Source organism: Danio rerio, chromosome 3 (genome assembly GCF_052040795.2).
Source record: "Danio rerio strain M-AB ecotype USA chromosome 3, GRCz13ab, whole genome shotgun sequence".
In the NCBI taxonomy this organism is placed as follows: Eukaryota; Metazoa; Chordata; class Actinopteri; order Cypriniformes; family Danionidae; genus Danio; species Danio rerio.
In genome coordinates, this window is record NC_141023.1 from 22,327,031 (window position 1) to 22,351,085 (window position 24,055).

The 24,055-nt window shown below is 34.3% G+C and overlaps 1 protein-coding gene across 4 annotated transcripts in view; it reads left to right on the plus strand.

Moving 5' to 3' along the window:
• The window catches only part of hdac5 (histone deacetylase 5), a 122,513-nt gene that overhangs the window by 24,247 nt on the left and 74,211 nt on the right, over positions 1-24,055 (plus strand). For all 4 annotated transcript variants that reach the window (XM_087244310.1, XM_087244311.1, XM_087244312.1 and 1 more), the window contains exon 2: positions 839-1,066. In XM_087244310.1, coding sequence (XP_087100436.1) covers positions 1,045-1,066 — 22 coding nt within the window. In that variant the 5' untranslated portion in view covers positions 839-1,044. The remainder of the gene's footprint in view (positions 1-838; positions 1,067-24,055) is intronic.

The following is a 24,055-nucleotide window of genomic DNA, read 5'->3' on the forward strand; positions in this document are numbered from 1 at the left end:
AGTGGATTAAACATAAATAATTAAGTTGTAGCAAAAAAAAAATCCCAAGAGTTGTGTTTTTTCGACTAGTTTTAATTAAGTAGTTTAAACAAGTAGCAAAATATTTATATTCCAATGCAAATAATATATCTAGGATTTAAAAAAAGAAAGGAAAGAAATGAGTAACACTAAGGCAAACATATTTACAAGCAGATCTGTCCAAAAAAAGTACCTGATGTGCACAGAATAGTTTTGGATCTATTTTCATTAATATTTCATGTTAATTTGCATAATGCATTGTGCTTTTCAGAATGTTAAAATCCCCAAACTGTTTTTCCAATGCGTAACGTTATCGTCTTGAATCCTGGAGATACCCGAGGCTCAGGAAGTGTGGGCCAGTGTTTTAATAATCACTAAACTAGACGGTCCAGAACCTCTGTCTTCTTGACTTGCGGCAGGGCTCTTGGTGGAATGATAGGGCAGCGTGGGTAATGCGCTACCCTGCTGCGCATCCAGTCGCTGCTAGGCAGCGCGGGTATTGTAGTGCGTCTCTGCTGACTTAGAGGCAGGGTGAGTCATCCATTAACATCCTCTGGATCTGTTTTAGAAGCGGGAAACATGCAACCCTGTTATGAGCGCAACATTCTGACACAGGCATTAATGACTCTTACAGACCCTCTTAATATCAAGCTAGGGGACTTTATTCACTCTCTGAAAAACAAATGAGCTGTTTTGCTTCAGCTTTGTATGAATATGTATGTGTTTCTAGCTTTTTAACTGGCACAATTTACTTAAAATTTAAGGATGTTGTTGGTGGTCTCTGCTGTGTTAACATAAAGGTGTTTTGTCTGTGTTTCAGAGAGGGTGTTCGGCTGGCACAGCTGCCATCAAAGTCCTCCTCATGAGGTCTACGGTCATGGCTGAAGCAGAGGACCCCCTTTAGAGTTGAAAACCTGGAACCTGGTGAACTTGAGGTTGCAGGCTGAGGTTTACCCAGAAGTCTTCTTTCTCTGCTTTGCTTACTACTTGGAGAACTTCAGGCAGGGAAGATCCCCGGCGGCATCCATGAATTCACCAAACACACCTGGTAAGAGTCTTTAAGTGCTCATGTTATGCTGTTCAACCTTGTTGCTTGCTAATGTAAGATCTTATGGTAATACTTTCAGCTAGGCATGGGCTATTATAAGATTCTGACGGTATGATAACGTTGAATAAAAATGTCACAGTTTCGCAATATTGTTTTTACTGCTCTAAAATATATTCTTTTTGAGTGTCTGGGTAAAAAAACAAAAACGTTTTTCGTCTTTCAACACAATATATTTTATTTGAGAAACATTTAAAATATTTTAGAGCAGTAAACATGTCAGGCTGAATAATTCAAATGAAATTATTGACTTCTGCTGTATTGAATAGGTTGCAAAACACAGATTTTATTACAATTTAAAACCACATCTTGGATATCTTTTCTGCTGAAGATACTGTAAAAAGATACTGTATATCTTTTCTGCTGAAAATACTGTACTAATGTAAAAAAAAAAAAACACACATAACATAGGAATGGTATAGCACAGGGGCCACCAACATGGTGCCCACAGGCACCAGGTAGCCCACGAGGATTACATGAGTTGCCCACAGGCCTGTTCTAAAAATAGCTCACCATTGCACCACAAACCAGTAAGCTGAATCTAGTATTTTTTTAAGCTATTCTTTTTAAATCACACCTGCATTGTTGTAAAATTTGTTAGTGACATTAAGGTATATATTTATAAAAAAAACTAAAACTATTTCAGACAAATAAAGTGCATATTGATATTTCTGTTTCTTACCTTGTTAAATCATTGTTGAGAACTATTGTGAGAAATCATTAACATGATTAGTATCTTCACATAGATGAATATCATTAATCATTAATAATAACAACATATAATTAAAAGTAAATTGAGAAAAATTGTTATTTAAGAAGTGTGTATCAAACTGGTAGTCCTTCACAATAATTGGTACCCAAGAAGTAGCTTTCAGTTTCAAAAAGGTTGGTGACCCCTGGTATAGCAGAACATTTTGGCGGTTTTAAAACCTTGACTATTTCAAACCCTGTTATTCATTGGGAACGGTTTTCGTCCCATGCCTTCTTTCAACCATGATATGTTTTAGATGTATTGTGTAATCTTTAAGCAATGGAATACAGTTATCATAGATGGGGGACTCAAGTCAGACATAAGTCGCAAAATTTAGGACTTGAGACTTGCTTGACAATTATCCAAAAAAGACTCGACTTGACTGTCATGACTTGAGACTTGACTTGGATTTGAATTAAATGACTCAAATACTTTTTTTTTTTTTGTTAAATACATAACCGTTTGTTATATATTATGCATTCTTTAAAAAGAAAAACAAAAATAAACAATCTTTACTATTTACTTTTAATACAATAATGTTTTTGTAATAAAAGAAAAAACGGCAGTTATAATTCAATAATTTTCTTTACCAAAAATATACCTGTGCACTTTAGAAAAGTTTCACAAAGAAACTTTTTGAGTCTTGTTTAATTAATAGTAGGATATTTATATGGTTTTGAAGTAAGCACACAATCTCCTAAGCAGTAATCCATCTGATTCACTAGTGATGAAGTGAAGTGTCATTTCAAATTACAAATTATAAATTATATATATATATATATATATATATATATATATATATATATATATATATATATATATATATATATATATATATATATATATATATATATATATATATATATATAAAATATATATATATATATATATATATATATATATATATATATATATATATATATATTGCAAAAGAAATGGATGAAAATTGACAAAGATGAAAGTGAAAGTGGCTTGCTAGACCAAGCTTCGACTTGACTTCACTTGAAATAAGCAGTGACTCGACTCGACTTGACTTGAGTCTTGACAAAAATTTACCTGACCTGCTTGAGACTTGAAGGTTTTGGCTTGCTTGTGACTTGCACATGTATGACTTACTCCCACAGGTCTTAACATTTGGTGAGATTTAAAGTCCGAATGAGTCAATGCTTGAGATTATAATGGGCACAGCTTTGTTTTCGTTAATTTTGCATTGTGATTTATTGTTTGCTGCAGTGGATGCTAACACAATTATTGTTTTTTAGCCTTCTAAATCAGTGCTTGTCCTCATGTTTATTTAACATGGGGGAAAAACATAGGTGTGATTATTAAATAGCATTTCTCTTTGTTGTTATCATTGTAGTTGTAATTTGTGGATTTGCCGTTTAATTGCAGCAATGTTTAAAGAAATAATTCACTCAAAAATGAAAATTCTGTCAACTTTTATTTACTTTTACTAGTTCAAAACCTATTTAAGTTTCTTTCTTCAAAAATGTTAAAATGCTGGTTGGTGTTTTCATTTATAAAAAAAAAATCATTTCGATTTCAAACCGTTATGTCCAGCTATACGTCATATTCCATTCCATTTACAGTAGTTTGTATTTGTGGTTACGTAGGGGAGATGCCTCCAGAGTGTCTGGGAGAGTTGGGATGTCAGATACTGTATTTTGTTCATATAGTACTATTCAAAAGTTTGGACATGAATTATATCAATATCTGTAATTTTTTTTCCATCCCTGATATCAGTATCGGCACCGATAACACAAAAAAAAAAACTATTTTGGTCACACTCTGTTAACTTAAGCTCTGATTTGTTATGTAATAATGAACATAAAGTTGAGCTGAGAATAAAAATGCATGTTTAACCAGAAATCATAACCATGTGGCTCATGTAGTGACAGCAGGCTATATTTCTATTTTCCCATAATCATGCTGATGGTACCTCTTGATTTCCATGGAAATCTTTTTCCTACTATAGATGTCGATGGGAATCAGCATTCTTTAAAACATTACCATTTGTGTTTAACCAAAGAGAGAAATTCATATAAGGAGAGTAAATGATGAGGTCATTTTTATTTTTGGCTGAACTATCCCTTTAATATTTTATTGTAAAAATCCTTGGTGTGAACAAGCCTTTCTCTCCCTTATTTAAATAGGATGTCTACAGTCGCCACTGTCAGTGAAGCTTTTTTTAAGCATCTAAAGCCCCTAATTAAAGTCAAATTGAGTACTTTTTATGGTTCACAAAATGTAGTGATGTTTAAAAATCTGCACTTTAACTGGTAACATCAAATGAATTGATTAGTGCGGTGTTTGGAAACAAATGGTTAGCGTGGCTTCATTTAAAGGCGTTTGTTGTTGTAGTAGTTAGTAAGGCCACCTGACTCACAGCTGTAGCAATTACAGATCACATTTGGAAGATTTTTGGTCCGTCAGCAGCATGCGAGTAACCCATTGTTATGATTGTGTGCATAATTGCTTATAATTGTCTCATCTCAGGTGAAGCTCAGCCAGATTTGTTGCACAGGCAGATGAAAGCCGTGGATTTTTCTGAGTCTTCCTGCATCTGTTGTCTTGCATCTTTCTTCTCAATCCTCGCCCCTTTCTTTTCTTATTACTCCATTCTTAATGCTCCTCTAATTCATACCTCAAGCTTTGTGTCTGCCCCCAATCTCTCCTCCTTGCCCGCCTTTCTCTGACTCTCTGCTGTTTATAATTAGAACCGGTAACAACCTCTATTAACCCTCTGTCCCCCTCATGACGTCTTTTTGAATGTCACTGGAAGCTGTGGCAACCTTCTCCACATCAACACTAACCAAAGACCCTTTCCTGATTGGCTTGCTTGCTCGCTATGGTTGAAGCTCATTGGTTCTTTCACATATTCACGCTTTCTGTTTGCATGACTATTTGATTGACATTTTATTGAGCTCCAGTATCAGGTTTGATGTGGTGGTTTTAACAGCACCAAAGAAAGACCAAGCATAAAAGTACGCTACACTTCTGTTTATTTAAAACCATTTTTTCCTAATAAAGTCGTCAGTTGTTATGGCAAATTGAAAAAATAAATACAGAATTTTAAATTCAATTAAATAAATGATATCTAAAATCTTAAACATAGATGTATAATACATTTAAAACCTTTACATTTACATTTTTCATATTTATTTTATGACATTCACAGTGCACCAATAGTGCTTTCCATAAACAATTTTAGATTTCACTTCACAGCACAAGAATTCTTGTATTAAGATGCAGAATTTCTCAATACATTTATATTTTTATATTATTTGTAATTAACGATTGGTATTGTTACTTTTATCGATACCACTTATTAGTTTGGTACTTTAACTGTTTTCTTATCGTACTTTTTATAGTGTTTTTTATTTTTTAAAAAAGACAAATTGAAAAGAATTAACAAAACTTGTTTTATTATTTCGTTTTTAATGTAAAAAATATGAAACCAATAATTGTAAAACAAATAGCAAAACAATAGCATTATTGTTCCATTGCTGAAGTTTCATAAATGAAAGTATTTTTGCATTTTACTAACATTATAGGTTTTTTATACAAAATATGTCAAATTTTAATCTTGTAATATTTCTTATGGAGTGGTTTCAAGAATGTAAATGCATTAATTCTACTTCCGAGCTTCAATAAATGTAGAAATCTCTTCTTATTCAGATTCTGTATATTCTCTGCAGTTGATTTAGTTGATCTTCATTCAGTTTAATTTATTAACGAACCTTATTCTTTAATGTTAGAGCATTGGAACCTTACTGGTTTGATGCTTCTGGCATCATTCATTTTCATTTATTTATTTATTTATTGCTGTAAATAACAGCTTGTAATGTATGTATTCTTATATTATATTATGTTATATTATATTATATTATAATATATTATATTATATTATCTTTGTTAATACAATTAATATTATTCACACAATTATTATTAGAATTATTATTACTACAAGAATACCTGAATATTTATGTCATTGCCTCCTTATTTATAATCAATTTTTAGTATTTTAGAAGAACTATATAAAGTGCTTAACAACAAATTTCATTCATTTTAATTTAGTCATTTGATTTGCACCACCAATTTCTTGCTTTAATATGGAACTTTCTGTGGTAGTATATTTCAAATACATCAATTTTCACAAGTTACAATTGCAAAATAAAAAAATGAATAAAATTCAGACATGAATGGCTGATTGCCAAGTACAAAGGACAAGTACATGTGGAGCCCTGAGGAGTTTTACTTTTCCCCTTTTAAAGTCCCATTGGATTTTAAAACCCTGTTAGGTGCTCTTATTTTCTTAATTTGTAAAATTTTATTAACAACGTTTCAAACACAAACATTAGATTTAATAGGACATCATATATTATATTACATTACATTATATTTTTAATGTTTTGTTATTTATTGATGAAATGTAAAAAGTATTACATGACCCACACTGTTATGTAACAAGGAAAAATGCTCTTTGTTTATGTAAACAAATCAATTTGTGGCCTGAAAATTGATTTATGGTGCAAATGTCACAGATATACTCATTTAAGTAAGAGCCAACAAAGAACTAAGGATAAAAAAAAATCCAGACATGCTACTTTTTTACTCGGATAAAGTGAATGGCCGATTTTCCAAGTATAAATGACAAGTACCGGTTCATGTGGAACCCTGAGGAGTTTTACTTTTCCCCTCTTAAAGTACCATTGGATTTTAAAACCACAATATTTGGTTTAAGGTATATTATATTATATTATATTATATTATATTATATTATATTATATTATATTATATTATATTATATTATATTATATTATATTATATTATATTATATTATATTATACCATTATATTATATTCAATTGTATTATATTATATTAATGTTATATTATATTATAATATACTATATTATATATGTGTATTTGTTGATAAAATTATTTTATTTATTACAAGAATACTAGAATATTTATATTGCATCCTTATTTGTACTTAGTTGTTAGCATTTTATTAGAACTATATATAGTGCTTAACCACACCTAAATTACATTCATTGTAATGTAATCATTGTAATATACCACCAATTTTTACCATATTGCTTTACTACTTTCTGTAGTAGTTTTGGCAAGCAGGAACAATCCAATAATATCATGTTTATCATCTCAGGCAGGGTGCCATAGATGTTGTCAAAGGCTCTTGCTTTACTGGCCTATGATGAGGTCCAGTGGGTCTGGAGCTCCATGTGATCCAGCATGTCCAGGCCCATGAACGAGAAAGAGCGTCAATCCATTCAACCATGCAGCAAGGCCTTTTGTTCTCTTGGGGACATGTCGTTCAGTTCTGTTCCTCCAATAAAAGGTCATTTGATCTGCAGAAGCCCTTCAATATAATGAGCTCCATGCTTTGCACTTGGCAAGTTCAGGAACACACGTGTCAAACGTTGTGTTCTCACTCACTTTGATTTCTGAGTATTCTTTCTGGTGTCTTCCGAGTTGTTTTCTTGCATGTTACTTTGGCTCGCTGTAAAGTCAATCTGTCATTTGTTATATAACAATGGCATCTTTAATGAAGTTAAGTTAAGGATTTTATTACATCCCAGGCTCATTTAAGATATGTACCCAGGGCTATGTTTTAGAGAACCAAGAAATATGTAAGCTACATAAGCTTTTAGTTTTTTCTTCACAAATCAATTAGAAGGCACCGTGTAAATTTTAGACAATCTCAAATATGTTACTGGGACACATTTTCTCATCCTTGCCATTTCTTGTAGATCCATCAGAGGTCGCTGTATACTTTTCCGTGCATATTGACTTCCTTCTCATGCACGTTCTTGAGAGAAGCTGTTCGGCTTGTCATCATGTACATCAGCTTGATATCAACTAACCCACCCTTATATCTAACTGATAGTGTTTTTAAAAGCAAACTAGAAGAGAAAAGCCATCGCAACTTCATACTTTTACCAGAATTTCATACTTCTATATTTGGGTTTGTTTACCTTGAGTTTGAAGGGGTGTTCAAACTCGCTCCTGGAGGGCCAGTGTCCTGCATATTTTAATTCCAACCCCAATTAAACACTTGAGTTAAACAAGCTTATTCTGTGTACTAGAAACTTCAGCAAGATGTTTTAAAGGAAGTTGGAGCTATGCAGGACAGCGGCCCTCCAGAACTGAGTTTGGACACCCCTAGTTTAGCTGGTTTCTGGAACTCTCCTTTGTCCAGGTCCTCTCCGTTTTGCGTCCCAAGTCTAACACACTGTATGTGATAATCTACCAAGCAAAATAGTCATGCTGTGAAAGGCGTCCATACAGAGGTAAACAATCAGCAGTACCCTCGTAGGGTTCGTTTTACATATTTATTGGTTCCTATAAAAATGTAGCCCTGGGCACATTTTCATAATGAGCCTGTGCTGCTTTATTATTTTTGTCCAAGGATGTTTCAATGTTTGATTTTTACAGCAAAGTAAAACCATTATGCTGCTCAAGTTATGTTATTTACAGTAATAATAAATAATGTAATTTTAATCGAGGATCGAGTAAAATAAACAAAATCAATATTAATTTTAAAATGAATTTTAATTTAATATAAAAACAGGCCTTATTTAAAACAGCATTTATATTCAAATATGTTGCTTATTAAAAACTTGCCAGACAGTGTCAAACATAACTGCAACACATAAGGTATAATTAAACATATCCAACATGTGAAAGGAATAGTTCACCCCAAAATGAAAATGACCTCATCATTTGGGTACCATGCTAGTAGCTGGTACCGAATGACTTCCATAGTACACTGTAAAAAAAAAAAAAAAAAAAATATATATATATATATATATATATATATATATATATATATATATATATATATATATATATATATATATATATATATATATATATATATATATAAAATATATATATATACACTGTAAAAAAAATTATACTTATATACTTTTATATATATATATATATATATATATATATATATATATATATATATATATATATATATATATAAATATATATATATAAATATATATAAATATATATAAAAAATATATATATATATAATTTTTTTTTACAGTGTATATATATATTTTTTTTATATATATATATTTTTTTATATATATATTTATATATATATATATATATATATATATATATATATATATATATATATTAAAAAAAAAAAATATATATATATATATATATATATATATATATATATATATATATATATATATATATATATATATATATATATATGCTATCGAAAGGTAATGACAATATGGCCCAGTTTCACAAACAGGGCTTAGATTAAGCCGGGACTAGGCCTTAGTTAAATAAGGCTATTTAAGACACATTTATAAAAAATGGCCTTAGAAAAATATTACTGGTGTGCACCTGGAGACAAAAAAAATGACACTGACATATTTTAAGACATCTCACCACAAGTTATTTTAAGGTTTAGACAGCTCAAACATGCAATTTAATCTTGACTAGCCTTAATCCTTGTTTGTGAAAACAGGGGTATATGTTTTTTGTTACTTGAACTTCTCTTAGTAAGTTAATTAGGTTTCAACATAATTAAAGTAATGCACATTTTAACTTGATATTTTAAGTCTGTTTAATTGAAGTAAGTTGAAGTGACTTGTAAAGCTTATTTATTCCAACTTAAAAATGTAAAGCAGCCCCCCCCCCCCCCCCCCCCCACCCCCACGATGGAAGTCAACGGGGATCAGGTACCAGCATTCTTCAAAATATCTTCTTTTGTGTTCAAGAGAAGAAAGCATCTCCAGCAGGTTTTGAACAAGTGAAGGGTGAGAAAATGATGACATCCTTCTCAGTTTTGGATGAACTATCCCTTTATTTACAACAAAGACAAACAGAAACATGGTTTTTCCGGCTTAATCACTAAAGCTGCAAAATGAAATTTTTACTAAAATCCTTTACTATCCTTTACTTTAAGTTTATAATAAGAACATTTCTGAGTTTATTTCACACGCTAAACAAAGGTCATTGGTGACTAATGTATTTTCTTTCATAAGCTAATTGGCTTTAATTGGTTATAAATATTGCTTTGATATGACTAAAACACTCAAGAAACCAAATGATGCTAAATCTGATCAAATGTGTGCAGATCTAAATCTAATACCGCTAATGAAACCTTTTCATTCATTTTCAGATTTGACTTTACTTGTAACAGCCATGCGATATGATTTGTTTAACTATGCAGAGCCATTTTTAACCTCTTTATCTTGAAATCGTACTTCATTTTGCTAGCATTTTTTACCACAAGCCCCAATCAGTCACATTCAATCAATCACAGCATGTTGTCTTATATGGGAACACCATTCTCTATCTACAATATTCTAACCTTTCCGTTTGCAACTTTGTCTTAAAAGTGCGAGAGACACGAGTCAGTGAACTCAACCTGTTGCAAACATTGATTTCTCCTCAATACTGCATTAGGCGTTCCCTTTCTCTAACTCAGAGGATTTTCTCATTATCAGCATCTGTTAATATTTGGTGGATTTAATACAGAAAAGAGTTTATGTGAGTATGCGTTCTCTCTTGTAAATGTATTTAGTAAACCATGTAGCTATTAATTTTGTTGTATATACAGTATAGATATTCTGCTAAGGTTTTTGACAATCGGCAAAACCTATTTCCTCAAATCGACAGATCCAGTCGTGCATCTTTTATCTTTGTGCTGTTCTCCATCTATAATACTTTAACCTCCAGTTTCCAGTTGCAAATTTATCTAGAAAAAGTGAGCAAAACATGGGTCAGTAAACTTTGAATGAGCCAACCTATCCGAAGTATTGATTTCTCCCCGATACTGCAGGAGAGCTTCCTCCAGCCCAGAGGATCTTGTCATTATCTGACTGCATGTGTTAATATTTGAATGGCTGGAATAAATACAGACGTGTGTGTGTGTGTGTGTGTGTGTGTGTGTGTGTGTGTGTGTGTGTGTGTGTGTGTGTGTGTGTGTGTGTGTGTGTGTGTGTGTGTGTGTGTGTGTGTGTGTGTGTGTGTGTGTGTGTGTGTGTGTGTGTGTGTGTGTGTGTGTGTGTGTGTGTGTGTGTGTGTGCGTGTGTTTTCTGGCAGGGAGGAGCATTGCAGTGAGGGCTGTGCAGCGAATGAGTCATCACAGCTTTCTATTTGAGGAGAAAGAATCTGTATGCGTCCCCTGTGCTGTGCTGTGTGTGTGTATATATGTGTGTGTGTTTGAATCCTCACTTTGGGTGTAAGTGCACCAGTCTATGCCTTGATATGAGTCATCAAATTATGATTCTAAAAAAGGTTGTTTTTCTTGCTGTAAATGTATACGGCTACAATATAAGCCTTTCATGGGCAGTTTATTGATACATTTGACCGCATTTGACCAAAAGATTTTTTAGAAGACTTGTGTGTGTGTGTGTGTGTGTGTGTGTGTGTGTGTGTTAAATGTCCTTTAGACCCCGTTGCAGAGTAAAAGCTAATTCTCATTGCCTTTCCCTCGCAAGAATGTCTGGCAGTCGCTCAAATGAGGACATTCAAGAAGCATTTTTTGCAAACTGGAGCTAATTTCTCATTCCTTCCAGGTGATTCAATATGATTTCTTTTATTGGGTTTGTTTTTGGACTTGACAGCGCTCTCAGGAATGGATTTTGCGAACCTGAGAAATTCTCTTTGCTCATAATCAAGACAACTAACAAATTGCTCATCGATTGGACGGTTGTTATTCAGGTGCTATCGACAGGCCCTGGACTCGCCTGTGTGTGGGGTTGTATCGACTTGCAGGGAAATGATCCCAAGGCACCGGCCAAGTTCTTAGAGCACCCGGGTCTGATTTAGGCGCAGCAAAATGTTGTGCAAAAAAAATAAATAAATAAACAAACAAAAACAAGACGTAAATGATGTTAAGATTTTATAGAGGTTTTTGGTTGTCAGGTCATTGACTTAAGTCTATATGAAATGTTGTTCCAGTGTTAGGGATGTGATTTTTAGGCAGATTTTATATATTTTCCTACCTGAAATGTTACTAATTGTGTTTAGATAAATAGCAGCATTTTCAAACGGATCTGAAATACACATATTTGTTGAATGGTAGCTTCTGACTGCACAGCACAGGTTACTGGTACCATTATGTTGCTTTTACACCAGACACGGAAGATGCACAAGTGATTTACATGTAAAGTTAGTGCAAAGACGTGAATAGACATCCGGCGGTGTGATACGCGTAAAGGGCGCGAATGGCGCAGCGCAAATTGAGTGCGTTTGACACGCTTAATGTGTGAATCGCTCAAGTTAAAAAAGCTGAACTTCAGCAGACATTCGTGCCACGTTAACCAATCAGGAGCTTGCTCTTGTGGGGTTGTGATTATGACGTAGTGCCTGTTGTTGGTGTCCCAGGGGAAAATCCTCCTGCCTACACCGACTCAGTTGGTTCAGACAGACCGCTAAATGTAAATTGTATTTTTACAATAAATCCATGTTAGACATTTAGCAACGATGTTACAGTCACCGGGCAGACAGAAGCCCTGACCATGACGCAAATTCGCGTCTTCTGAAGTGAATTTAATGCGCGAATAAAGCTGATTTGACGAACAAATAAAGCAGATTTTGATGCGCAAACTAAGTGAGTAAACTCAAAATTTTTACGCGTCTATTTACGCATGAATAGCGCAAATTATCCCCGCGTTCCGCGTCTGGTGTGAACACAGCATTAGGGTTGCAAAATTTCTACAATTTTCAAAGCCTCAAACTTTAAATGGGATTTATGGGAATATAAAACACAGATATAGCTTATAAGAAGGGATCTAATTGTCTGTAGTTGCCAGTTGGCATTTCTGTGTAAATTTTGCATGTTGTCCCTGTGTTTGCGTGGCATTCCTTCAGCTGCCCGGGTTTTCCCCACAGTCAAAAGACATGTGCTATGAGTGAATTAGGTAAAGAAAATTGGTGGGAGTGTATAAGTGTGTGTGAATGCAAGAGTGTATGGGTGTTTCCAAGCACTGTGTTGCAGCTGGAAAGGCATCCGCTGTATAAACATAATGCCAGAATAGTTGGTGGTTTCTGATGAATAGGGGACTTAGCCTAAGGAAAAAGAAAGAATGAATGAGTAATTCCCATAAATTCCTGTAAATTTCCATAAATTTCTAATAAATTTCCAAGATTCCTCAAATTTCTCAGATAAAGTTCCATTGGATACCTTTGCAACCCAAGTCATTATCTAGCTAATGAGTTATAGTAAATCAAAATTGAGCAGGATTAATTACTAATCTAAAAGAATAACTAATTATACAAAATGTTGTTATAATTTAAATGCTTAAAAATGCCATGTTAACAAATGGGTAATAAAAGGGATAAACAAAAAGATGTAAATGACAATTAATTAGTATTTGTTTAGTCTGCACTGTGATCCTTAAAGTCTTTTAACATGTCATCAATTAAAAACAACTTGTTAACTGTAAATCATGGTTAAAATGTAAGATAGAAGATATAAGAAATAAACAGGACACATACAGGACCCGTTTTAACATTTACAAATCTAAAAGAATAAAGTCAAGAGTTGATCCTTGCTTTTTATACTTAAAATACACTTTCCTAACATGGCAATGGTCACAGGACAGTCCTCAGTAAGAGTGCTGGTTATCTGTGTGAGAAACCGCTGTGTTTTTCTTGGCTTTGTTGTAATTAATCCCATCCAAACCAAGTCTATTTTTGTGGCCTCGTAAGTGTGAGCTAATATAGTCCATGTTATTTAGGGTTGGAGAGAGAGCGAGAGAAAAAGAGAAAGTTCACATGCTCCCGAAGCCTTAATGCGCATTTAGCCCATCTGTCCGCAGCCAGAGTGAAGATCGGCCACATTTATTTACCATTTTTCTCCAGCGTCCAAGATTCCTTCAGAACCCGGTGGCAAAAGGTTACAGCTTGCTTTGGGTTGGCCTTAATTGGGTCAGGTCTGGCTAAAGGCGAGAGACTAGCTGTCAAACAAAGTCTGCTGCCAAAGTCCTTGACATTACCAACATGAGTTCATCACTCGTGAAAAAAAAAGGGGCTTAAAAAACAAGTGGTGCGCTACCCCCACCTTCCCATGGCTAAATATAAGCCCAACTAACGTCAGTAAGCCCAAAAGGTACATCCACCTATAAATAACAGGGGCGGCTGGAAACTAAAGCCAACAGACGAGACTGAAGTTCAAAATACCACGTAAAATCTTCGACGTTCGCACAGCTGCAGGGCAACTTGCTGGTAACCTTGTAAAAGAGCAACAAGTGCAATGTCTTTTCAAGTTGCATTGCGCACACTCGCACTGATCAACATTCAGTTCAATTCAAGGTTATTTACAGTAGTTCTAATAATGCTAATTCCGTAGTTAGTAGCCTAACAGACAGAATACATGGCTCTTCTTCAGAATTAAGAGTCATTAATTATCAAAGGCTACTGTGTCAAAGTAATGTCTATTTTGAAGAAATGTAGGATACACGCCTCCAGGTAATGACTTTATTTAAGCAAGATGAACATGATTAAAATGATGATTACATACAATGCATGCAAAATTGCATGTTTTATAAGCTGAGTTTGAGTCATATGATGCCGTCATATCACAGGTGATTGGGCCATCTGAGATATTTAAAGTAGGCTGCGTCCAAACTGGAGCTGACAAAATCTCAAGATGGGTATCCTGAGGTAGAAACAGAAAGCAAATGGAGAAAAATGTGCACGTCTGTTCAAACAGGACTCAAAATTGCTCCCGAAATTATAAAAAAATATATTTTAGAGCATCTATATACTTATACAGTGTTAAACACAATTAAACAATAATAAATAATAATAAGGGTCTTTACATCGAAAATTGAGAGATGCAGCAGGTCAGGAATTTTTATTTGTTTATTTATTTTCCATGTGTTCCATTCAAGTAATAACTAGACTCGACCCTGCTTATTTTCCGAGAATGAACATGCTTAGCATGGGATAGCCGTAAACTGAAAGTTCCCTGTCAACTTCCTTCCGTAACCAGAAGCTCACAAGGCTTGCCCCTCCTCTGAGTTTGTCTGATTGGTCCACTGCTTTAGAACTGACATTGAGCATTGAGTTCCTTATTATTATTGGACATTCATTTTGGAGTTTATCGTGCTCATATCAACAAATCATCATCACATTTTTGTTAGTGTTGTTGAACCAGTAATAGCAGGCAAAGTTACTTTCCAGCCCTGTCATAACATCTCAGGCAAATATAAATGTTTCTATGCCTTCTATAAGGACGTAATATTAAGTCATGAGAGGCATCATCTAATCTATATTCATTTATATGTAAATCTAGGGCTGAGCAATATTACAAAAAAAAAATCATGATATCATGTTTCATATCATTCGATATTGATTATTGATTTATTTTTTACCAATACATTTAGTAATGTTAGGATTTTTATTCAATTAACCACTTTATTTTAATTTGCCAACATTAGTTAGGTAAATAGTTTTATTGTTAAAAACAGAAATATTTACACAAAATATCTGATCTCTTTATAATAAAACGAACATTATTAGTGTTAAAGTGACTCTTAAACTTGGTCAATAAAATGTTACAAAGTGTGTGCAATGGTAAAGGTAGATCAACATCTGTAAGCGGTCAAAAATAATGATACAGTAAACCTCATATTCTGTCAATAAAACAAGTGATGATAATTAAATTTGAGCTTTTTAGGTAAAGGAACCAGCCATCATTATTCAAATACATACTGAACATAAATAAATATGAAGTTGGGTGACTTTATTACCCCTATGCTAAAAACTTTCAGATGGGGAGCTAGTGGCTGGGATGCACAAGAAAAGAAACCAAAAAGCCACTCTGGGGACATCCTTATGTCCTTTTTTATTTACAATCTCATCACTGCTGCTAGCCACCGCACTCATTTTCACATGTGTTGTTATTCTGACCTGAAGTGGCTTTACGCTCATGCTTTACGCTCATGCTCCCCTGGCATCTCTAATAACTAAGAGACCATCAAGCATTTTCTCAAAGAATGACAATTTTACGAAGAAAAATAATAAGTAATGCAGTTAGTCTATCGTTATTACTGAAATTTTGTGTGAAGCAGATTGGTTAGTTCTACTTGCATCAGTCGCGGTGTGCTCGCCACATTTGGAAAAGTTCAGATGTTTTCAAATTAGTGTGCCTGGAAAATGCGTGCAATTCTGGAAATGCACTTCTTTTTGTGGGATTTACTATCTTAGTTACTACCTATTTTCTGAGTTTTGCAATCCTAAAGTCAGGTTAAAATTAAAAATATGTATATATATATTTTTTAGGTGGAGAATTAAAAAAAATTAAGAAAAAAAAGTTTTGTTAATCTTTAATCAAAGTTAGATCATTTGTTTCCATGTTTTTTTCTGATTACGTCAGTTTGACAGCTTCTGCCACAATGTTCTTAACCCCATCCATCTTACCGTTAGTTTGCTATGAGGGAATGATGCACAAAAACAAAACCGAAACTCTCAATATTTAATTTCAGTTGGAAGTATGTCAACATACTGTAATAAAAGTCTTAGCAACTTCTGGTTTACGCAGACTTTAAACAGTGGGATGAAATATAGTGTGATATGCATACTGTCAACTTCTCATTGGCCATCCATTGCTTTTATTTACAGCATCGGATCAAATGTTGTCTTAGCTCTTTTTCTATGGGTGCCAAATTATTAAAAGTTGACCAAGCTTTGATTTCGATGGCATAAATGGAGACAAACATGCACACAGCCTGTGTTAGATCACGCCTTATGGCCAGGCAATGATAGGAGGCTCTGGGTACAAGCACATCTGTTCCATGTTGTTTTTAAACGTGCCTTTTTTTTAAGCAAGTGCTTGACAAAGCTGCTCTTTGATCGTTGCACGCTCTTGAGCCAAATCCATTTTAACTCTCCAGTACACTAGTGGTCATGGTGACAGACGGCTCTAAGAAAAACACGTCAGAGGTCTAATTTAGGCGCTCTGTATGAATCTTACCCTTTAATATTGGTGCAGGACCAACTTTCCTCACATGAAGCAAATGTTTAGCCGACATTGTAAGAAAACTGTGAAACCGCGCAGTCTTAGATTTGTTTTCTCACTCTTATTTAGTCTTGACGCATCTTTCCTGGAGCGCAGTGCTTGTGCAACAGGTCAGTACATCTTGGATACAAAAAAAAAAATGCAATGAACATGCATCAGGCGGTTGGAGCCTAAACTGAAGCATAACATTGATGGCCGATAACCACGTCATATATCAACCTGGAGGGTATGAAATCAATGGTGCAGTTCACAACGGATGCATTATGCTGCTCTCACACTGAGCGCCAGACAGATTTGGCGCATTACTGATTTAAATTCAGCACCAGACATCATTCTGGTCTCTTTAAATATTGAAATGGCAATGTAGGTCTCTATTATCTGCTGTAAAATGTGCATTTTAGCAGCAGAGGGTCAAATATTATATTTATTATGAAAATTACTTTAATGCCCCTGTGCATTTTGCTAATTTTAATTATTATTATTATTATTATTTTATTATTATTAAGAGCAATCATAAAAAATAATAATTAAAAAGATGATAATGAGTTCTCAATTGACAAAATATATATTCCAAATTTAATCCCGCAATTTTAAATGTTAATTAATATGCTAATTTGACAAATAAATTGCATTTTTGTTTTCTGTATAATTTTTGCACATACAATTAACTGCAAAATAGCAATTACACTTCCATATAACTAATAAATAATACATTTGAATTAAATGGTTTTAATATTAAAAAAAAATATATTGTAAATATTTATTTGATTTTAGTAAGGATACATTAATCATTAATTGAATAAGTCTACTTATTCAAAATGTGCAGTTTGGGAAAAAAATATACAAATAATTCCTTTACCATTTTTAAAGATATTTTAATTTATAATTAATTGTAATAATAACAGCAATGAAGTAAAAACAAAGCTACTTCATTTTCGTGTTTCATAAGTTAATGTTGTTGATTTGAACGATAAATAGGGTGCCCTTGTAGTGCTTGGCATGTCACCTATTTAGTAATGCTGCATTGGCCGTCCTAGTCTTTTGACCCACATGCGCTTGTGAAACGGTGACCCTAGTGTTCTCTGTGTCAATAGTGCTGACGCACATTCCCTGTGTAAGTAGCCAGCAATTCTCAGTACTAAAAGCTTAGATTTAAACGCCTGTGTTTCAAATGCATGAATTGGTTCCATTCATAATAGCGTGCTTTGGCACAAATTTAGCCACGCTCGTTCTGTTTTGTATCTCGTTTGCCCTCGTGTTAGCATGCATTATCAAGTTAAACTGTGTTTGGTTTCACTCCCCCAGTCCTGTCATGGTCTTTTGTCTCATTTCTGGCTCCTGTTATTGTTTTTGGCTCCTCTAGTTACATGATTAACAATCAACCATCTCTTGTCTTCCACCTTACATCTCTCTCTCTCGCGCGCTCTCTGTTTCTCTTTCTCTCACTCTCTCAAATTCAAATGAGCTTTATTGAGAATAAATAATTGTCAAGTATTGCCAAAGCTTTGCACGTTACATAAACAAGAATTCCATTGCAAAGTGATTACATAATACATACATAAAACAGTTAGAATTTTATGAAAAAATATTAAGACTGATATGATTATTAAAAAGTTAATGAAAAATTATATAAATGAGATATATGATAGGGGTGTAACAGATCACAGTTGAACCATGATTCGTACAGATCACTACCTATGACTTGGAACACACGTGACCCATAGAAATAAATTTTTTTTACTTTACAATAATAATCCTAAATGTGTAAAGATCACAGAGAAATTGCCTGTCGCATCATTCAAATCACAAGTATGAAAGCCTTTAGGCTTACTGTCAGATATTATGATGACGGAAGAAGTTGTGGTAGGTTATTCAGGATGTGGTGGTGGGTTACTTAGAAGGTGTTGGTTATTCATTTGTGGGTTATTAAAGGTATTTTCTGCCACTACTTGTTTAGCCTGCATTAATGCATTCAGTGTGAAGCTGCACGATTAATCATTGTAAGATAAATTACAAATAATGGTAATTTGCATGCTTATTAATCCTTCAAATCACTGCATTCAAATATGTGTTTGAAAAAATTAAAATTCAAGAAAGAGATTGAGTCTTTAGTCTTTTAAGTTAGTTATAAACAGTCAAATAACACAGAACTGCACTGGCATAACAGTTCATAGTTTAGAAAAAACCGCTGATGTTTATGGTAAAGATTAAAATCACTGTCAAATGCATTTAACTTGATGCTCAAAAATGAAAGTTGTAGGCAGCCATTGCATTATTTAACCAATATGCCACTGAATAATTCTTCAAAAATAATTCATCTAGCAACGAAAGATAAAGTTTTATGAGTGAATAATTTCAGTTGTGTATGAGTGTGAGTGTGTGTGTGTGTTTCCCAGACATGGGTTGCGGCTGAAAAGGCATCCGCTGCGTAAAATCCTGCTGAATAAGTTGGTGGTTCATTCCGCTGTGGCGACCCTGGATTAATAAAGGGACTAAGCCGACAAGAAAATGAATGAATGAAAAATTCATTGTCACTACTGCAGAGGTGTGGACTCGAGTCATGTGACTTGGACTCGAGTCAGACTCGAGTCATGAATTTGATGACTTTAGACTCGACTTGACAAAATATAAAAAGACTTGCAACTCGACTTGGACTTGAACATAAATGACTTGGACTTTGACTAGGACTTGCCCCTATTGACTTGTAAAGACTTGCTGCTTCCCATGAAAAGCCCAACGATAAAAAAGTATGTTGACATGGACCGCTCTCTCTCTCTCCCCGTTTATGTGTGCGTGTGTGTGACAGCATGCGCGCGTGTGTGTGTGAGCATGCGCGCTTTCGGCATGACGTCCAATCGAAGCACGGTAGATTGTTTTGATTCGACAGTATCCAACGTGACTACTATGAGGCGCCGGAGTGGACAAAAGTCAAGCGAACGCAGAGAGAATTTGAATTTGAACTTGAGATCGAGCCAATACTCGCGTGCCAATACTCGTTCTCTCTCTCTCTCTCTCTCTCACACACATACAACATACACCTCTCTCTCTCTCTCTCTCTCTCTCTCTCTCGTGCATTCAGTCTCTTTGCGTTCGCTTGACTTTTGTTTACGATGGCGTCTCATACCTTTAGTGCTTTTGCTCTCACGGGATCCTCCTTTTAAACTGACCCTTCGCTAAGCCACGCCCAAAAACCGCCACCCACCAATCGCGGCTTACCAATCGTAGCTACGGGCAGAGGCTCTGTCAAGCTTTCGAGCGAGGGAAACAAGCCAAATCGTTGCGCAATTGGATTGTGAAAATCTGACACCCGCTATCCTAAAAGTTTGGACTGGGTGGTGGGATTTTTTCCCTTTTCAAAACCAAAGCCCAAGAGGAGAAATGCCAGCGTGGATCAAGCTGTGTGAGGGGCGGTAAAGGAGTTAAGCTAAGTTGGTTTTGTTTTCGATATTCACATTCAATGATAGGTGGCAATAACTCACACTCCTCTTATCCTAAACAGATCTAACCTGTGTTTCTTTAAAAAAATAAAAATAAAAAAAACAAAGCAGGTTATGCTTCCCAGCGGTCTTTTTCTTTTTTTCCACTCGATATTATGAGCCAGGGCTCGACAATAAGGACTGCCCGATGGCCCGGGGCCAGCGTGCGAGACACTCGGGCCAGTGTACAAAATGTTACTGGCTCGATCGGGCCAGCTGCTGCCTTTTTGCCTGCCAGATCGAGCCAGAGCTGCGTGCTGCGACTGTCTGTCAATTGTGTGCAAATACAATCTTACGGTGCTTTCACACATAGACGTTTGTTTCGGAATCTGTCTCGTTTCACCCGTTAGCGCGTTTTTTAGCATATATCCAGCAGTTGCGCTCGCTTCCGCGCCAAATCAATCAGTCCAAGATCGCCTGAATGAGACGCGGTCTCTGTCCTATTGAGCGGATCGATTGTAGCGAGAAAACAAAACAATGCAACGAACTAACGACCCAGGCTATATCACAGTGTATCATGATCGTGTAATAGCCATATATACGGCTATATAAAGAGGGAATGATGAGCAGGGCGAGATGTCATTCTTACCGGTAAATGCGAAAGTGAAAGCATGCTGAAATATTACCGAGAGCTGTTTATCCAGCCTGATCTCGGTTTATCCGTCAGGAAAATTGACCGAAATTACTATCTGTTAATTTTTCCATATTTTCATCGTATAATATGTTGTATTAGGCCTGTTGTTTTGTTCATTTCCGCACTGACAGCTCGAAAGAAAGATTTACATTGATCTGATGCAGTCTCGGTTCATCTGCTATGTCTCTTTATAATTAAGCCTAAAATACAGAATTATAGTCAACGTTTCTTTAATAGATTGATTAATTCAATTGATCGATTTCTACAAAACCTGACAATTGAAATGAGGCTCTGTATATATGAGAAAGTCTGACCTCGATTTGTATTTGGTGACGATGTCAGTGGGTTGTTAAAATTAAAGTGCACATTTTCACTTATAAAATATTCTATACACAATGCACAAAAGTTTGGGGTCAGTGTGATTAAATATGTTAAAACAAGCTTCTTCTGCTCACCAGGGCTGCAATTATTTCATCATAAATACAAATTGTGAAATGTTGCACTATAAAATAACTGTTCAAAAGTAGTTTATCATTTAATTTATTCATTTATTCCAGTGATTTTAAAGATGAGATTTCAGCTTCATTACTCCAGTCACATGATCCTTCAGAAATCACTAATATTAATTATTATTATATTTATAAATGGTAATAGTTATAAAATCAATAATGTCTGGAGTAATTATTTTATTTGAAACTAAATACAATAACAAAGCAGTTATTTAAAATTTTTATAAATATTTAACAATTACACCTTTTTTACATTTATAAATATAGCCTTGATGAACTGAATAGTTTTCCTTAAACATTTTAAAAATTACCGTAAATATATATACAGATTTATTAGCCCCCTTTTGTTTTTTCTTTTTAAAACATTTCCTAAATGATGTTTAACAAAGCAAAGAAATGTTGATATTTTGTCTGATAATAATCTTATTTGTTTTATTTTGGCTAGAATAAAAACATTTTTTAAACCATTTTAAGGTAAAATTTATTAGCCTCTTAAGCTAATTGTTTTTCAGACTGTCTACAGAACAAACCATCATTATACAATAACTAGCCTAATTACCCTAACCTGCCTAGTTAACCTAATTACCGTAGTTAAGCCTTTAAATGTCACTTTAAGCTGTATAGAAGTGTCTTGAAGAATATCTAGTCTAATATTATTTACAGTCATCATGACAAAGATAAAATAAATCAGTTATTAGAGATGAGTTATTAAAACTATTATGTTTAGAAATGTGCTGAGAAAATCTGTTCTCTGTTAAATAGAAATTGGGGGAAAAAATAAAAAGGGGTGCTAATAATTTAGGGGGACTAATAATTCTGAAATCAACTGTGTGTGTGTGTGTGTGTGTGTATACACACACACACACACACACACACACACGCACATTCAAATAGCGATTAACTTCTTTTTTTTTTTTTGGTGGGGCCAGTGAAAATTTGGGCTGGGCAAGTAAAAATCAGAACCACTGGCCCGATCGGGCCAGTAGAAAAAATCCTTAGCGTTGAACCCTGTGAGCACTGCTTAGTTTAAACCCTCGCTATTGTAACGCATATAAATACATACACTAATATTTGCTGGTAGGAAAAATCTATTTGTTCACTTCTGTTATTTATACTTTAATGTGCATTTCAATTTTTTTCTTCCACTTAACTGCAAATTTGAATAAAAACTGGATAAAGAGCACACAAACATGCTGACAGTAATAGGTACTGTACACTGTTATGGGTCAATGATGCTAATATTCGGCACAAATCCATCAGTTTCTTAGGTTATTAGATTATTTTATAATTTCACCTGTCCTGCTGTGCATGAACTATGCTGTTGAATGTTCAGCGTATGAGGTGGCTAGACTAACCTTGCTTCAATTTTGATAAAATTATTTTCTAATCAGTTGCTATTATGTTGTGAATATACCCCTGTAATGTATACTGCAGTCCTCTTTTGTCTGGCTTTCTCAGATATCTCACCTGTTTGCCAAAAATGACTAATTAAATCCTTGGGAATGTCTGACACCAGCGCATACACACTGTAATAGATGTGCCAGGCATGAAAGCTTGACAGGCGTAGCAACAGTAACTAAGGAGGGCAAGGCTTAGCGAAGGGTTATTCCAAGAATGTTGATATGGTTTCTTTCTTGCTTTACTATTTATTAACAATACACAAAAAACTAAAAGGTTAAGGTAAATTCTTTAATAAATTCTAGTGTTTTTGAGTATTATACTTGTTGTATACTTGTATTATACTTATGTTTTAGGCTAGTATTATTTACGACTTGTTAATTAATGCTTCATAATACAGTAGTATTACCAATAGTGAACAGATAAAATAATACAAAGTGTAGTTTTACTACAGTAAAGTGTAGTGATTTGTAGTATAAAATACCCTATATTGTAAAATAATACAGCACTGGGTAATTTGTTTATATTACACTTGTGTTACCATAGCAACTATAGTATTACCACAACTGATCAATTGAAGTTCTTTACTGTAGTAGGCTACTGTTCAAAACACGGTACATGCCAATATACGTGTTCAGGGGCCCTGTGGCACAGCTTTCCTCAAAATGAAGAGGATGACATGGAAAATGTCCTCCACAATCTCATCAGTAGAGTGGAAGCCAGCAGACACTAGTTTACTTTATTTTAGCTGCCATGATAAAATGAGATTGATAGTGAGATTTATTTGAAGAGTGAATAGTACAGTAGGCTATAATACCTTATCAAGTGTTTCCTTATTTTTATCACAGTTACATTTCTGCTTGCATTAGTTTTTGTTTAAATGCTTTTAAAATAAAATGTATTCTTTACATCCAACATCTATTCCAGGGGTGCCTTATAGTGGTGTAAACCCCTTTACAAGGGGTGTTACCCCTGTGTAAACTCTAGCCACCCCTGTGGCCAACCCGATATGATTTTGCTGTTGACATTATTTATTTAAATCTACTTACATAAATGCAATACAATGCAATATTTCAATAAATAAATAGCAGCCACTAAATTATTGTGGATTGATTGGTGCCACTGACGT